At 36.4% G+C, this 19,407-nt stretch overlaps 1 protein-coding gene across 1 annotated transcript; it reads left to right on the top strand.

Moving 5' to 3' along the window:
* Positions 1-1,056: 1,056 nt before the first annotated feature.
* On the top strand, positions 1,057-9,368 carry LOC145641138 (amine oxidase [copper-containing] zeta, peroxisomal-like). The gene is made up of 12 exons (XM_081692256.1): positions 1,057-1,699; positions 2,907-3,016; positions 3,132-3,437; positions 4,999-5,111; positions 5,227-5,557; positions 5,690-5,905; positions 6,027-6,263; positions 6,745-6,930; positions 7,232-7,372; positions 8,007-8,275; positions 8,516-8,597; positions 9,033-9,368. The coding sequence occupies exons 1-12, from the start codon at positions 1,486-1,488 to the stop codon at positions 9,156-9,158; spliced, it is 2,331 nt and encodes a 776-aa protein (XP_081548382.1). The 5' UTR covers positions 1,057-1,485; the 3' UTR covers positions 9,159-9,368.
* The last annotated feature ends 10,039 nt before the right edge of the window (positions 9,369-19,407 follow it).

The raw sequence follows: 19,407 nt of genomic DNA on the forward strand, positions 1-19,407 counted from the left end.
TATTAATATTGCAACAAAGAGGAAATTACTTAATTACGCATCCCAAAGCACATTTTATATGCTAAATATCTATAATTGTGTAAGAGTGAAAATTATAAAAAGTTGGTATTGTGAAAGTACTTTATGAGACGAATCCAATAAGATCTCACATGACTATATTTTGATCAACGTATAAATCTATATTATATGGTCAAACAAGAGTGATGAATAGTGCAAAAAGTCAATTGTTGCAATATTAATAGAATGGATGAAGTATCTATTTATATCTATACTAATCTATTAAAAGACGTTTCTAACAACGTTCATGTGTCACGTAAACTCTCCCCATTACGCCACGTCACCCATGCAACTACTCATAATACCATGTGGCTCTCCCTTCCTAATGTTTTCATTACATGTCAATTCATGCACTTATAATAATAATAAAAAAAAAATAGTTTACCACAAAATTTAAACTCACAACCTCTAATTTTAGAACTAATTGTCGTACCACCAAGCTATGTGATCTTTTGAATACAAAATATTAATATATAACAAATGACAATATGAACAACAAATTTAATTAGAAGAAAATTGAATCATAAATTACAACATATATTACGTACTGATCAGTTCCATGTAATAATTTGGGGCATCGTCCGGACCCAAAAATTAGTTTTATAGCTGAAAATATGTTGGGCAAAATATCTTTCATTAATTAGAAAAAATCAAATAAGTTTGGAGCAATCAACTCCAGAGAAGAAAAGAAGTACAGGCTATTAGAATTCACACTTTTTCATTATAAATAATTTTAAAAAGGACATATAATTTCTCTTATCACATAATTCACATTGAATAATCACACTCGCTTACACGCATTTTATCTTTTCTTATACATATAACATATTGCATTCATAAAGAGCGAAAATAGTGATAGACGTAATTGGACTACCTAAACCTCCATTCTAATGATTCTAATCAAAATGTTTACGTATCATATCATTTAATTGTCCTATCAAGATACCAAATACGGGGTGTACCGTGGTACTAGACACTACTTACACCTCACTTGTATTATTAGTATACCAAACCAAGTACAAGTATTAAAATAAACAACCACCAAAACCATCAAGATCAAAAACAAAGTTCCTTTTTGTGGTAAACTATCTTTGTTTTATCAACAAACCAATTTCAGAAAATTAAATTAAATTAAAATTAAAAAAATAACCACTAAAAAAAGCGCCATTACACGTGAAACCCCTTTCTCTCTCCTATAAATCCACCCACACCCTTTCCTCTTCCAGAGACTCCATTACAGCAACTCCACCACTCTCTAGAAGCTTCCTTCTCCGGCGGCGGAGTTCCGGCGATTCCGGCGGCGATTGCGGCGGCGAGTGGGCGGTGCAACCTACAGAGAGAGTGAAAGTGCTGCTGTATGTCAATTGTTGAGTACTTTGCTGACGATAATTACTATTACTATTACACTGGGATCTCTAATCCTCTTCAATGGCCTCAACTTCGCAAAAAACGACGTCTTCTTCTTCTTCTCCAATCTGCTGTAATTCCGGCGAGATCCGTGATTCTTCGCCGTCTTCCGTCGTCGTCGATCGGTCTCCGGTCACCGATGATCGGATTGTCGGTGAGAGACAGGCGAATTTGATTCATCCTGTTGAATCGCTTCCTGAAAGTCCTACCGTAACTGCTGCTTCCAAAGCTAAAGGTTGTTGCTCTCTCTTGTTGTTTCTAGAAGTTTCGTTGATTTTTAATTTGTGAATTGTGCGAATATAAGTTACGATTCTATGCATTTTGTTAATTTGTGCTAATTTCTTGATAAAAGATGTTGAAATCGATGATAATGATCATCATTATTGAAGCTTGTTTTTGTCGTACTATGGTGAAATTTAAATTTAATCATTTCGAAGTTTATCCGATTAGTTTTAATCAAATGGATTAGACTATGTTTATCAAAATGTTGAATTAATTATCGCAAAATCATCCGTAATTTTGTTTGATTTTGCAGTTGTTTTTTCAAATTTGATTTGTTGCATGGAAGCTAGTTTTCAAGACTGGGTCAATAAAATGTTAGAATTAAATATTATTGAGTTTTATTCGTGCATCAGACTAACTGTATAATGGTCTTCACCAAGTGGATTTGTAAATTCGTAATAGTTCTCAAAGTTTTGTGGATGATTCTAGATTTATGGGTTATACTTGAGCTTATCGATCAATGATTATTTGATTTACACTCAAACAGAGCTCACAGAGAAGCGCCATTTGTCCATCTTGAATAAAATTAAATAGGAAACTTCAATGGAGTTGTCAACAACAAATTATAATTAGAGGCCTTATTGAGTATAACTAAGAGTCTAGAAATGCATGAAAGTATGAGACATGTTGAGCTATTCTTTGTAATCCATATCATGTTGACAACCAGATTGTTGCATTAAAATCCAGGTTATCCAAGAAGTAAATTAAAATAATATGAAGTAACAAGTAGGTGATTATTTCGTTTACTCGATTTCTTATCAGAGATTCTTTAGGTCTTGCTAGAGAATGATTTCCAGCTATTAAGGTCTCTGGTTTTTGTTGACTTGTCTTCTTTTACCCACCATTGCAATAGTTCTTGCATCGTGTTTGACTAAGTGATGATGTTCTGGCTCCTCTGGGAGCTTTGAGTGAGTTTTTGTATTACGCGGAATGTTGGTTGCATCCATGAAAGAAACAGGCTTGTTTGAACGTGGATGATTGTAGTTTCCTGGTTTAATGAAATAACATATTCTTCTGTTATCAAGGAAGAATTTGTGACATTTTGAACTTAAGTAAATTTTGTATATTTGGTTAATGAAGGGGTCACATATGTCATTGTGATCCGTCCCCTTTTCTCCATCCTTGCGCTCTATTTGTCTCTAACTGTGCTACTTTGACAGGGGCCTCTTTGCCATGGAGGGGTCGAACAAGCCACCCATTGGATCCATTATCAGCTACTGAAATCAAGGTGGCAGTTGCTACTGTCAGAGCTGCAGGAGCAACTCCAGAGGTTTCTTTCTGTTTTACTTGGTTTTATTTTCTTGGGTTTGTGGTTGATTCATTAGAATAACCAATTATTTGATTCATTCATTTTTTTGGATCTCCTTCATGTTTTTTTTTTTTAGGAGAGAGATAGCATGCGGTTTATTGAGGTGGTTTTAGTGGAGCCAGAAAAGCTTGTCATTGCTATGGCAGATGCATATTTCTTTCCTCCTTTTCAACCCTCTTTGCTGCCCAGGGTAAAAGGCAGGCCTGTGATACCTTCTAAGCTTCCCCCGCGTCAGGCAAGACTCATTGTCTACAATAAAAAGTCAAATGAGACTAGCATATGGATTGTTGAACTCCTCGAAATTCATGCTACTACACGAGGGGGCCACCATAAGGGCAAAGTCATTTCGTCCAAAGTTGTTCCTGATGTTCAGCCTCCCATGGTATGTGCTGCAACAACATTTAGGATTATGATTTTTCCTTTCACGAGTCAAGTGAATAATGCTTTTATCTTGTGATGTATTTCTCCATGTACTTGGATATTCATCCTTCTCCATTATCAATGGATGTACCTTCTACTCAACATTTATGCGCGCATGTGTGTGTGTGGATGGGAGATTGGGATTTGGCCCCTCATGCTTCTTGTATAAAACAAGTAGTATCAGTGGGGTTGATGCTTTAGTCGGTATCTAGTATGATCTGGTCTTGTTCGCCATCAGTTTAAGTCCAGCACTCCAGCTTGATGGTGTGGAAAAAAGTCAAAACTTGATCATGGATATTTAGTTATTCTTACTCCGAAACACTTTGTTTACACAGTAGCATGAGTAATATTCTTTTGATGTTCTTTTCACTACCAAATTGGTATTATATACTCCTTTGTTCCTGAAATTTTAAATCACCATCTGTCGTTGGGTTTTTAGAAAATTTGACTCGCTCTTACTTCTATTCCATTTTTAGCAAGCCTCACTTACTACATTACCCTTTCTACCCCCAGACTTTTTAGCTCTTTTCACTCTCTCGCTTACTCTATCCACATTTTTTTTTATTACATCCGCCTTTGGCCCACCTATATCTCTCTTGCTTTATCCTCCGTATTCTCACAGTCAAACCTACTCTCTTTTCCTAACTTTTCTTGAAACAATAGTCTACATTAGCAATTTCATTTAGTCATTATATCTTTACAAAATATACATTAGTCAGTGACATAAATCATTTATATATAGTTACCAATGGGTATGGAAAGAAAGGGATTTGAATCATTGTTATGAATGATCTATTTCATGATTTCATATTGACCAAAGGCTGGGTTTAGATTGTTAACAGCCTCAATACCGCACATTTGTTATTATTTTCGGCCAAGTTGATTTTTTTTTGGTAGTTGTTATTGGACATTGTCCCTGAAAGGTTGTTTATACCATTCTAGAGTATTTGTGGAGACATGTTTGAAGGAGAAAAGAGAGAAAGGGGGGGGGGGGGGGGGTAGAGGGGATAGGGAGGAATATAAGCCCAAGTTTACACACCACAGTGAGGTCCAACTCCAAATTCAATTGGCAATGAATGTATTAGCCTGTTAATTTTTCGTATTAGAGTACTCTATAGTCTATAGGGAATCTCATTTTCCAATTTGGGATTTCAATATTTACCCAAAAAGTGCCCTTTTGTTTGTGAGCAATATAATGATTAGTGTCATGGCCTCATGGGATTACATCTTTTATGACTGGCTTCTAGAAAATGGCTAAGGCTCTGCTCTCTTCACCTTATATGGCCCAACTTTCTACTTTGACTTCAAAAATGTTCTCCTTAAGCTTCTCATTATTAAGTGATTCATATTAAAAAGCATTTCTCGTATCTCACGGCAAAGAGATTAACTATTTATTGGACAAAGATAGATCTTGTTACTTGTTGATAGCTATATCTGTGTTTTTTCATTCTCGTTGTTTGCTGTGTGCCCATAGTTGTCTATTTTCATTTAATATCTTCCTGTTTCTTTTAATAAAATTGCAGGACGCTGTAGAATATGCTGAATGTGAAGCAGTTGTGAAGGATTATCCACCATTCCGAGAGGCAATGAAAAAGAGGGGTATTGATGATATGGATCTTGTTATGGTAGATGCATGGTGAGTTACAGAAAATTAGTACTTGCTTTCAAGTTTAGCAGCTTTCTTTCGTCTGCTCATTTTCCTCTTTTTGATCTGTAAATGAATCACTATCATTAACATTACTGTTCTGCAGGTGCGTTGGTTATCACAGTGAGGCTGACTCTCCAAGCCGTAGGCTCGCTAAGCCCCTCATCTTCTGCAGAACTGAGAGTGATTGTCCAATGGAGAATGGTTATGCTCGTCCAGTTGAAGGAATCCATGTTCTGGTTGATATGCAAAATATGGTATTGGTTGAATTTGAGGACAAAAAATTTGTTCCTCTTCCACCTGCTGATCCTTTAAGAAATTACACACCTGGTGAAACAAGAGGAGGTGTTGATCGAAGTGATGTAAAACCATTGCATATTCTTCAGCCTGAAGGGCCCAGTTTTCGAGTGAAAGGCCATTTTGTTGAATGGCAAAAGGTGCTTTATTGCTTGTTTAAATTGCTTTGTAGCATAACCTTGCAAGTGCATCTATGTTTTTAAACTGTTATACTGAATCATACTTATTGTACTTAATTCTCTCTCTTATTTTGCTTTAAATTTGTTTGGCAGTGGAGTTTTCGTGTTGGATTTACTCCTCGGGAAGGATTGGTTATACATTCTGTTGCATATGTTGATGGAAGTAGAGGCCGCCGTTCTGTAGCTCAGAGGTTAAGCTTTGTTGAGATGGTGGTTCCTTATGGTGATCCAAATGAACCACACTACAGGAAGAACGCATTTGATGCTGGTGAAGATGGTCTGGGAAAGAATGCGCATTCTCTTAAAAAGGTTAATATCTGCCCATTGTTAGTCTGCTTTTCTGATTACTTGGGTAATCTCAAGCCAAATTCTTTGCTGCTTTTTGGATAGAATATGCAGTAACTATGTTGTTACATTTCCAATGCTGCAGGGTTGTGATTGTTTAGGTTCTATCAAATATTTTGATTCCCATTTTACAAACTTCACTGGAGGTGTTGAAACAATTGAAAATTGTGTCTGTTTGCACGAGGAAGACCATGGAATATTATGGAAGCATCAAGACTGGCGAACAGGGTTAGCTGAAGTGAGAAGATCTAGAAGGCTTACTGTTTCCTTCATCTGCACAGTGGCCAATTATGAGTATGGATTCTATTGGCACTTTTACCAGGCAAGTTTTTTTTTTTGGCCTGTTTCTGCAATGGGTCTATTTAGTGCTTATTTGGTTGACTAAAAAGATTCTGCAGATTGCACTTTCATGGCAGTACCAACTTTTGACTATGTGGTTAACAAAAATGCTGCAATTATACCTCAAAATAGGGAAATGTTCTTAGCTTGCCCTTGTAAGTTAGCCGAAACAAGATTTATCAAGCTGACAATTTAGGGTACATCACAGGATATTGCTTTCCTTGACATGTAACATTTCTTAAGAAATTAAGCTCCTAGATCCAATAAAGGAATCATTTTGTTTGGTTAGTAGACAAAATTTGAAACTTTGTGAGTGTTTGATGGTTGGATCATTAGTGATTGTTAATAGTTAGAAGCATAGCTCTGTAATCTGTTAGCTTTATGTGAAGTAGTTTCTGATTCTGTGTCTCCACATTTTACTTGCTCTTATATGGGAACCTAAACGTTTGAGTTTTGTCTTACAGGATGGCAAGATTGAGGCTGAAGTTAAACTCACTGGGATTCTCAGTGTTGGAGCACTACTGCCTGGTGAAGTACGAAAATATGGTACTACAATTGCTCCTGGGTTGTATGCACCTGTACATCAGCACTTCTTCGTTGCTCGTATGGACATGGCTGTTGATTGCAAGCCTGGCGAAGCTCTGAATCAGGTAATTCATGTGATTGCAAGTTATAGCAATATTTTATTTTTACATATATGCTCTTATGGATGCATTGGTTTTGCATCTTATATGGTAAAGTTTTATTACTTTAATAGTATCAGCTTTTGAGGTCAAGCAGTAAACTGTACACTGAATTTCCGAGGCTGTGTTGTGTAGTTGATACGGAGAAAATACAACTGCTGTATGCCTGTGACCTGGGTGCTGATATATATGTCTGACTGTCTTCTTAAGATTGGCAACTTGTTCTATTGCAACACTGTATCATTTAATGCTTATCTGCTCTCTGCAGGTTGTTGAGCTGAATGTCAAGGTAGAGGAACCTGGGAAAGACAATGTTCATAATAATGCATTCTATGCTGAGGAGAAGCTACTTAGATCCGAGTTACAGGCAGTGCGTGATTGTAATCCATTGACTGCCCGCCACTGGATTGTAAGATACTCTGACCCTTTGAAGCATCTCTTAACTGCTGATGACCCCCCTCCTCATATAAATTGAGGAGTTTACCAATGCTAGCTAGCTCTACTTTGGAATACGCACTTTAACCCTTACTATTCCCTCTCCTTTCTTCCTTCCTTTGGAGTATATTTTTACATTCTACAAAACATCTCTTTTTTACAATTTCAATTTTAGTAATTTCCAAATTGATTATTAAAGAAATTTCATATTTCTGAGAAGAAGAATGTTGACGTTGTTTATCGTCTGAAAGTTCTTTGATTATCATTTTGGAAATTACTAAAATTGAAATTGAAAAAAAGGAAGAGGTGTTAAGATATTTGTAGATTGTAAACATATACTCCAAAGGAAGGAAGGAAGGAAAGAGAGGGAATAGTAAAGGTTTAAGTGCGTATTCCAAAGTAGAGCTAGCTAGCATTGGTAAACTCCTCAATTTAATCCTCAGAACCTTGTTAGCAGCATTAACTCCTCAATTTATAGCTAGCATTGTTCATAATAATGCATTCTATGCTAGCTAGCAATTGTGCTTTTGAACCTTTATCTTTTATTTTGCTCCTTTCTTAACATTAGGCACTGATTGCAAATTTCTGAATTCAATTTCATAATCTAGGTCAGGAATACAAGAACAGTTAACCGTACTGGCCAGCTGACTGGTTACAAGCTTATGCCGGGGTCAAACTGTTTACCGTTAGCAGGTCCTGAGGCTAAATTCCTGAGAAGAGCTGCCTTCTTGAAGCATAACTTATGGGTTACACAATACGCTCCTAATGAGATGTTTCCTGGTGGAGAATTTCCAAATCAAAATCCACGTGCTGGGGAAGGGCTGGCTTCTTGGGTTAAACAAAATCGTTCTTTGGAGGAGGCTGATGTAGTTCTTTGGTAAGTTTTCTTTCTGTACAGCAGGAGTGCAAGTTCTCAATAGGCTGAATAACTGCAGTTGCACTTGCATGTGTTTATAAATAAACATGTCTCATTTTTTCGTTTTTAAACTCTTCTTTTGATTTCTCTAGTCTGGAAACTTTGTATGATATCACTCATGGCTAATCTTTATACATTTCCTAATTGCCAGTCAACTTTAATTTTTTCTTCTGCACCTACTCATGTTTCAAATTGCTGTAGGTATGTATTTGGGTTGACACACATACCGCGTCTGGAGGACTGGCCAGTCATGCCTGTCGAACATCTGGGCTTTACACTCATGGTAAGCTAATCCTTCTTTGTTGGATCAGCTCTGCTTCACCTATTATAAAGAAAGGGAAAATTCAGTGTATACTAAATTCTGGACCATTCTGTTAACTATAACAATTTGCTTTATTTCTGAAACTTTAGTTTAGTGTAAACTTTAGCTAATAGAATAAAAAGAGGTCATTAAAATTCTATCCTATGACTTCACAATTTCACATCTAGCTCCAGATCCAAGGGACAATCAGAAGATTCAGAACATAGACCGCTTAGCCAACTATCCTATGACTTCGATACAATGAATTGTTTGTGCGAAAAACATGCTGAGTCTTTTATCTGCTTCCTCTTATTGCTTAATGCTGATCACACATAGTATGTTTTTAGCCAGTTTCCCCTATCCGAATAGATACGATATACTCATGCTATCCATTTGTCTCTGCTTTGCATTTTGCAGCCCCACGGATTCTTCAATTGCTCACCTGCAGTTGATGTACCACCCAACACACATGAGTCTGATATGAAGGAAGCTAATGTTGTGGGTGCTAAGCCTATTCAAAATGCGATGATTGCCAAACTCTAAGGAAAAATATGTTTCTTGAGAATGTCTGTTTACTTGTAATTGCAGTGTCCATTAGCTTGAAATCTATCATTGGAGTTGCTCAATAATTTCTTGTTATAACGATCTCAATAGGTTGATCCCAATGTGAACCATAGTGTTTAGATTGAATATGGTTTATGATGGTACTTTTGACAAAGTGCAATATTGCAAATCAATTTGGGATATTTGAGATGAGACCAATTACTAACGTGAGAGTTTGATATGGTTTGCATGCGTCGTAGCATAACTTGACGCTTTGGACAGTTTTTTTTTTTTTTTTTAAATTTTTTTTTTTTTTTAGAGAAAACAAATGTGTTAATGTGATAAGCTCCGTATTTAAATATTTAAAATTAAACAAGACGACCAGGTAATGAAACATGAAGCAGAATTTAGTAACTAAGTAAGAAAAAACTTGAGAAATTGATTTCCTACAAAATATATTTGTGCTATGGTTGGCAATTTCATAGGAATTAAAACTTCCTACAAAAACCATAACTTAGGGCCTGTTCTCATTGACTAAAAGGTGAATTGAGTTGAACTGAAATGAAATGAATATTTTATAAAAGAAGGAAATTAGGAGCTGAACTGAGTTGAGCTGAACTGAACTGAACTGAATTTCAACATAAGAGAACAGGCCCTTACTAGTTACTACAAAATACGAACAATTTACATGAGTATGACTTATCCTAAAACATATTTAAATTTTTGTGTCTGAATACCATGGGAGTATTAGACATGTATTTTGATATCACAAAATTTCATGTGACTGGTCACAACGTGTGGTCGGTATTACTTATTTAGGGGTTACTTTGGACGGTCAAAGGTTATTCGATCGGGAGTTTCTTGATTAGGGGTTACTTGTTTAGTGTTTTGGTATGTGTCGGTTTTTTTTTTTTTTGAAAACACTTTTGGTATATGTCAGTTGATCACACGATATAACTAGCCACATAAACAGCGTTGTTTTATAATTTTGAGCTGTAACTTCTTGTCTCATATGGCAATCCTGAGAGAATGCAACCATACTTTGGTCTTGGTTTTATGCCCACAGAATACAGATATTGAAGTACATCAATCTGTTGGATAGTATGCATGGGCGCATGGCTTTTATAGTTCCACCTACTACAACCGTGCAAGCACCCCTTTTCCCCGGCCATTAATAATTACGGAGTGTACTGTAGACTTTAGCCCCAAAGAAGTACGTGATGTGTTTATTAGTTAGTTGAACACTGATTGATTTGTTTTTTTTTTTTTTTTTTTTTTTTTTTTTTTAACGAATGCAATATTTATGCGTAATCATAATTCCGAGCTTCGAGTGTGCGAAGAATAACAAGGCTATAAGCCTATAAGTCTAATCTCTTCAATGGTGAGACTCAAGTGAGTATTTTTAGGAGAGAGAGTATTTTGTGTAATGTATTTAATAATTTAAATTTTACTTTTTTTTTAATCTTATAATATTTGATATTAAAAAAGAAATGGATTTGATAGGCATAAATTAAAAGTGACATTTGTATATTTTAAGAGAGTCTCACTATTGAGAAATTAGACTTCACATGAGTTGCTAAATTGAAAATGGGTATAGAATCACCATTGGAGGAAAAAAAAAATAAAATCATTTTGTATTTCAATACTAAGGGACTGTTCTCATTGGTTGAAATGAACTGAACATATTAGAGCTGAACTGAACTGAACTTAGGGCCTGTTCTCATACGTTTATTTTCAGTTCAGTTTAGCTCTTAATTTCCTTCTCTTATAAAAAGTTCAGTTCAGCTGAGTTCAGTCAATGAGAACAGACCCTTATTAGAGTTGAACTGAGCTGAATTAAACTGAATATTTTATAAGAGAAGGAAATTAGGAGCTGAACTGAACTGAACTTAATAAAGCTAAGCTGAACTGAAAATAAACGTGTGAGAACAGACCCTAAAACTTGAGTCTCACCATTGGAGAGGGTCTAAGTGAATAACTATCAAACTACTCCCTTCTTTGTCCCTTTTTTTTGTCCCATTGTAAATATATTGGTCAAATTTATAAAACTTTGAATCTTTGACTATAAATTTCTCATTAATTTATACTGCAAGTAATAATATATTCATGTAGGATTTTGTAAGAATCATCTTATGGGGTAGAATTTTTATGTGTATAGAAATTGAGATATACTTCGTAATACAAAGTATATTTGAACACATATTTTGAAAATCGTGAAAAGTCAAATGAAACAAAATTAAGGGGGATATGGGGAGTATGAAGCTATTTGAGTAAAATTAATTTTCTAATGGGTACACATCTTTAATTTTAATTTTAATTTTAACTTGATGAAGCCCGTGCGATACACGGTTTGTTAGTATTTTTTTCAAAAAATATTTTCATATTTATGTGATTAAATTGTTATTATATTAGTTTTAAAATATTAGATAAAATTCCTAATCTCTAAAGATAATATTTTGTATTTAATTAATTTAAACTTTAAAATCTCATTCGTCAATTTTGCTTACGTGGCATTTGAATTATTTAATTGTAAAATAAATTAATAATTTCTTATTTACTTCGTAATTGGCTACAACTTAAATTTATAATCCTACATGGCGCGCTAAGAAAATTAAGTCCTACGTGGCTCTCTAAAAAACTCGGGAAAAAACTCCCCTTTATATATATAACTAGTTTTGTGTCCCGTGCGAATAGAATTTTAAAATTAACTTTTTTTTTTTTGATCTTATGAGGTCTATTTAAATCTATCCAACGTGGCGCGACACTTGGCGAAAAGTTAGAATGCCAAGTGTCGCAGCCTCGTGACCTGGCTAAAAGTTTAGCTTTATATATTAGTTATATGATATTAGATATATATTAGATTTTAATTTTAATTTTAATAATTAAATTTTTTCAATAAAAGACAAGCTCTTAACTAGATTGTCTTCATTACAGGGTTCAGAGGCGGCATGTTGTTCTGGATGGACAAATATCCACTACCTAATTAAATATTTAAATGATTGGATATTGGCTTACACCTACTTAATCAACTCATTTTCCATATCCAGTCTTTAGTTTTTTTAGCATTTTGACAATATATTATTCCATATACTCCCTTGGCTATAATACATTGTAATGTCTGTAGTTGTTAAATCGTATGAATTGTACCATAATGCATTTTGAATTATCATTCAAACAACTAATTAAAATTTAAAGGATGTTATTAATGATTGTACAAATAAAAATTTAAGGGTACATACCATACATGTTATACATTCAAAGTCTAAGCAGATTAGCCAATAACAATTTGACAATTTGAAAGTATTGCAAGAATTTGTGCATATAAACTAAATAATATTTTTGTTATTTTTTTTATTTTTTTTTGTCACATATCACTTAGAAGAAATAGCTTATACTCCGTAATAATAATTAGGGAAATTCTCAATGGTAGCCATATACTTTTGCTCATTCTCAATGGTAACAAAATATTTGACAAATTCTCCCAAATAGCATTATTTTTTAAAAGTTTCTCTAACTGTCTAACATAACAATATTTTTACAATTATTAACTAATTAACTTAATTAAACCAAAATTAAACTAATAAATAACAAAAAAAAAAATGCTTAATTAAAAAAAAAATGCCTTCCCCTTCCCTTCCCTTTCCACTTCCACCTCCATATATAATCAACCATGACTGCCGGACTACAACATCTGCCCACCTCCTCTTCCTCGTCCTTATGCCCTCTCAGTCAACCCCGCCTCAACCCCACCGGCTACACGAAACCCACAATATCCCACCCCTCAAAATAATGAAAATCAGGGTTTTAAGCTGAACCATGTAATTTCGGGAATCGGGGTGGGTTTTGAGATGGACATTGAGAGGGTTTCGGGGAGATTAAGGAGGTTATGGATGTGTTTCAGAGAGAATGGTGAGGTGGCTATGGGTGGGTTTCGCGGAGAACGAAGTTGTTTCGGGTGGGTTTTTGGGTGAACAAGGTGTTTTCGGGATAGCTATGCCGGGTATTTAGGTTTCCGGCGGTGGGCTAGCGGATGCCGTGGAGGTGGCTGCTTGGCGAAGGGTTTTAGTCCCATTTTTTAAAAATATCTTTTTTTCTTTTAATTATTAGGCTAATTCTTGTTTTTTTAAGCTAATTACTTGCAAATTATACAACTATTGCCATGTTAGGGAATCTTATAAAAAGTAATGCTATTTGGGAGAATTTGCAAAATATTTTGTTACCATTGAGAATGAGCAAAAGTACATAGCTACCATTGAGAATTTCCCTAATAATTATGAGGTATAAATAATATGAATCATTGAATTGATTCATAGTTGGTGACTATTCAAAAGAAAACAAATACTTCGTAGATAAATTATCATTGCATTTTGATTTTGTTCTCCAGTGATATCTATAGTGTTACCAATCAATAGTTTATTGATGCTTTGAACATAACCTAGCTACAAGGTTATCAAACAAAATATAGTTGAAAGACTTGAAACTAATCAAATTCAGGAGTTTACTACTATCGTCAATTATACTTAAAACAAGGACATGGGTAATTGGGTAGGATGCCAATGTTGAATTCATTTATAAAATAATCTTCAAACTCAACTTGCATTTAAAAAGGGGTGGTGTTTGGTTGTTAGACCTCTTAAATTTTAGAAAAAAAATTAGAAAATAACATCACAAATTTTGCAAAAAAATGGATTATATATTTATACCACAAAATCTAAATTTTTTATTATAACACCATATGCATAAAAAAATCCCAAAAACTGGATTTCATGCACCAGGCCACCAACTAACGATTTTTTAGATGGAATCCGTTAATGGGATCCACTATGGCCACATGTCAATATGACATTGGTTTTAAAAAAGAAAATTAAATTAAATACAAATTTTTTTTTTTAAAAAAAAAAGAGAAAAACCCTAAATCTAACCCTACCACCAGCCCACCACCGGCGGCCTAAACCCCACTACCGGCAACCTGCTCCCAGCCGCTGGGGACCGCCACCTAACCCTCATAGCTCAGTCGAACCCACCACTTAAACCCCATTGCTAACCAGCTGAACCCAATACAACCCCAAAACCACCACCTAACCTCCGATAAACCTAGGGGTGGCAATGGATCTGGACCCGACCCGGATCCGTGGATCCAGATCTGTTTTCACGGATTTGGGTCTTCAAATTTTGGACCCGACGGATCTGGATCCTGCTGACAAAAACGGATCTGGATCTGGGTCTGGGCCCTAGACCCGGATCCAGATCCGTGGACCCATTTTTTTTATTTTTCCTATTAAAAAAAACTAAAATTGTTTGTTTCTTAATTAAAAATGTTGATAATGTTAGTAATGATAAAGATTAACCCTTTCAAGAGATGAATTTTGGATGCTCATATTATATACATCATCGTTGTTTTTTCACTAGCTCATATGTAACATCGTATTTTTTTGTTGTTTATAATTTTAATTCAAAATATGAGTGTATAAGTTGGTTAATTTGGGGTTGAACTTAATAACCAACAACGTAAGTTTGAAATAATTTTTTTGACCCGAACATTACATTTATTGCAAAAAATTAGGCAAAATATATTGGACCCGTTTTGTACCCGGATCCGTTGGACCCAACGGATTTGGATTCGGGTCTTCATTTTCTAGACCCGACGGATCCGGGTCTTCATTTTCTAGACCCGACGGATCCGGGTCGGATCTGGATCCTATATACAAAACGGATCTGGATCCGGGTCCATCCGGACCCGGTCCAGATCCGACCCGTTGCCATCCCTAGATAAACCCCTTTGCCCACCAGTCGAAACCTACTACAACCTCTTAACCGCCAGCTAACTTCCGACAAACCCTTTCGCCCACCAACCAAACCAACCCACCACAGCCTCATCGCGAATCACACCATAACCATTAATTGCAACCCACCATATCTTCTCTGATTCCCAATTGCAAAAACCATAACGCACCCTCTTCTCGTTCTCTCTCTGACCGCGCGCTCTGACAACCCTTTTTATGGCTGTAGTCGGAGCTAGGGTTTTAATTACGAGGGGATGTGGACTTGTAGAGGGTGGGGCTGGTGGGCGATTAGGTTTGACGGGGGCTGGTGGTGATTTCGAAGGTGAAGGTGGAGGTTTTGGTGAGGGTGGTGACTAGGTGGGCTTGTCGGCAATAGGTTGTAGAGCTGCCAGAGGTGAGGGTGGTGGTTGGGTTAGGGTTTAAAGTTTATTTTTTCTTTTTCTTTTAATTTTTTTAATCCAATAAGGTCATGTTCTGTTCACCTTATTTTCACTTATTTTAGGGTTAATAAATTCAGATAATTTCAAATAAGGGTTAATAAGTTCATATAAGTTCAGATAAGTTGTGATAAGGGTTAATCAGGGCTACCCAAGTTTATTTTATAACTAAAATAAGTTCTAATAAGTTCAAATAAGATCAGATAAGTTCAGAAAAGTAAAAATCAGGTGAATAAAACACACCCTAATAGAATAGTGATACGTGTCCGTTCTAAGGCCCACTAACGGATTTTTTTGGATGATTTATGTTAAGTGGTGGTGAATTTCATTTTTTTGGTTTTAACGTGGTGTTATAATAAAAGTTGTAAATTTTGTGATGTTATCATCCAATTTTTGATAAATTTGTAGTTTTATTTTCTAATTTTTACTAAATTTTATTTCAATATACTAAACATTTACCATGGAACCTCAATTATGGGGAATTTAGTTGGCTCACTACTCGCTAGAAGTAGTTGGTCTCATGATTTCGTGAGACAGAGAGAGAAAAACAAAACTTCAGTCTCAAATTTGCGACTCATTATCACAAGTTGAACCTTCTCAATTTTCTGCCATTTGATACGGAGTAAATTCTTGGTGGATAAAAGTCATTATTTCTTGGTTTTTAGTTTTTTACAATCAAAATTGTCATTTCCGTATTGGTTTGAATTATTGGGTTTATTAAGAGCTAATTATACTGACGTCTTTCTTATAAAAAAAAAATAAATAAATTATATAGACGTCTTGTTTACTTCACCTATATATGTACTGTATTGTTTAGTTACTTTACTATATGTATTTTGTACTATGTATAAATGTATGAGTGTAACATTATTTTATAAAAAATTTTATGTACCACAAAGTCCACTGTGCGGTAATAATCATAACTAAGTTTTTTCTTAATTTTTTTTGAAAAGGTAAAAAGAAATAAATATTGAAAACCCTTCTCACAAACAAACTAGAGTTATTACGTATTTAGATTTATCAATATCAAATGGCTTATGCAATCCACTGCGCGATTTGTTTTTTGTTATATGGAGTATTTTTATTAGAAAAGACTAGAGTATATAGTGAAAGGATTTAACGAATGTGCTAGCTAAGTTTGCGATTAACGACAATTAACAACAATGAAGACGGAAAAACAAGTAATAAACGAGACAAAGGAGAATTACCGTGGGAAACCCGAGAACCGGGAGGAAAACCCACCAATCCACTATGGAGTAACAATTTGATGAAGAACAATGTAGATTACAAGCTTTAAACACCATTAAAGCTCCCACCCCAAACTCACCCTCTCAAACACTCAAACCCTAAGTGTTTGGGTTTACATGAGGCTTTCACTCTCTACATCTTTCCCCTTCACCTTATTTTCACTTACAATGACAAATCATGAGTATATATAGTGCTAATAATCCAAGGGCTAAGATTATAAGTAACTAGCAAAGGAGAAATCAAGACCGTAAAACCGAGGCTCAAACGCGAAAACAGAGCCCCGAGAAACCCAATGGAGCGGGCGCTCCAAGAGACAGAGCGGGCGCTCCAATGGACAGGAGCGGTCGCACCATTAAACTGGAAGAAAAGGCAAAACGAGCCTCTATGGAGCGGGCGCTCCCATAGAGAGGAGCGGGCGCTCCCACAAGAGGAGCGGCCGCTCCGCTTTCCCCTGCAAAACAGCTTCTCGTAAAACAGCCATATCTTCCTCGTTTCTTGGCCAAATTTAGCTTATGACCAGTCGTTGGAAAGCTCTTGAGACGAGCTATCACCTCCAACTTGAATCATCTCAATATCACTTTTAGATCTTGAGATATGGTCAATTGAAGTCAACCCTTTGTCGTCCACCATTGCTTAACACCAAGCAATAGCCCATAGCTTAAACTCCTAAGCTATGCACCCCTCTTTGCCTTCTTGAACCGTTCTCCACACTCTCAAACCCAACAATCTCCCACCTGGAGATCGGTTCAAGTGTGAGAACAAACACACTACACATATACTCTCATGGCTTCTCCATTGTGCACCAACATCTCTCCATAAGCCTCACAATCTCCCAACCCGGAAATCGACTTATCATCACAAGATCACACCAACACAATGAGCCAACCATTGTCATCAACATCTTTGCTAATCACCATAGCAAAGATCCGTTTTCTCTACACCAAGAAAACAAACCCACTTCCTCTAAACCAAGGAAGTGACATCAAGGTCTTCACAACAAACTCATCACATAACCAAGGGACTTTGCCATGTTCTCCAAGCACTTCACCGTGCTCTAAACCGAACACACCCTCCAAAGTGACACACAAGCCAAAGGAATTCAACACTGCTCCCGGAACAACTCACCATGCTCCCACCCGAACAAAACATCCTTTGCTCCACTTGCTTTTCCACACACAATACCCATGTGTGCAACACATGTCCTCTTCACCAAGGAACACCACCGAAGTCTACACCAACTTCGACACAACCATTTCCTATTCAACAAGGAAACACCATCTCCTCTACACCAAGGAGACCAACACAAATCCTCTACACCAAGGAGACCAAACATCAAGATCAACACCAATCTTGATAAACCACTTTCTCTCCACCAAGAAAGCACCACTTCCTCTACACCAAGGAAGCAAACCGGAGTCTACACCAACTCCAACACACTACCTTCTACGCACCAAGAAGGTAATGCAAACATTGAGATCTCAACCAACCTCAACAACACACCCATTTCCTCTACACCAAGGAAATGACACCTCCTCTCAACCGAGGAAGCAAACATCAAAGTCTACACCAACTTTGATAAACATCACGTTATCCAAGGGATTTTCCAAGTTCTCCGAGCACTCCAACCGCACTCCACACAAACTCACCCTCTGTGACAAACACAAGCCTTTGGGCATTTTTCTTTTGTTGATGGAACACTCCTACCATGCTCCCACCTCAACAAGCACCCATACTTGCCTTTCACACATGCTAAACCACATGTGCATTCACCACTCACAACCATCATGTGAGCCTTCATGATACACCTTCACTTGGCACGTCTTTCCGGTCTTCTTCTATCATTGAAACACCGAACACCACGGCTTCTCTCCAATGACAATCCAACCAACAATGCCTACCGCAAAGATTCACATCACCTCACAAAACCCATGTGAGACCCCTTCACTTGACATGCATTTCCCGGCCATCTTCCACCATTGAAACACCAAAACCATGGCTCTTCCTCAATGGCAATCCGACCAAGCCATGCCTCCGCAAAGAACACACCCCTCATGACTACCCATGTGTTTCCCAAGGTTACAAGGCACCACTCCATTGTCCCATGAACTTCAACCGAGTTCCCTCAACAATTTCTCCATGGCCCTCCCTCACACACACCATATAGCCACTAATGATGTTGAGTTTACTACCGGATATCAATATGGGGAAATTCTTGAAATCCTTCAACTCCAACATCAACACTCCATAGTTTCAAATCCTCCTATTCCGTCTTCCATTGTTAATCAAACACAAAATTCAAGACTTTTCAATTTCAATAACAACCAATTGAAATCCATACCAAAGACTCAAATTTTGAACACCCACAACACCAAAATTGAAAATTTAACACCAAAAATTCAATCTTTGGACTTTCCAATCACAAACAACAAGCATACCACACAAACTAAACCCAAAAAAACCGCCAAAACAACCTTGGCTCTGATACCAATTGAAAGGATTAACAAATGTGCTAGCTAAGTTTGCGATTAACGACAATTAACAACAATGAAGACGGAAAAACAAGTAATAAACGAGACAAAGGAGAATTACCGTGGGAAACCCGAGAACCGGGAGGAAAACCCACCAATCCACTATGGAGTAACAATTTGATGAAGAACAATGTAGATTACAAGCTTTAAACACCATTAAAGCTCCCACCCCAAACTCACCCTCTCAAACACTCAAACCCTAAGTGTTTGGGTTTACATGAGGCTTTCACTCTCTACATCTTTCCCCTTCACC

The sequence above is a fragment of the Chenopodium album genome, chromosome 1 (genome assembly GCF_948465745.1).
Source record: "Chenopodium album chromosome 1, dcCheAlbu1.1, whole genome shotgun sequence".
In the NCBI taxonomy this organism is placed as follows: Eukaryota; Viridiplantae; Streptophyta; class Magnoliopsida; order Caryophyllales; family Amaranthaceae; genus Chenopodium; species Chenopodium album.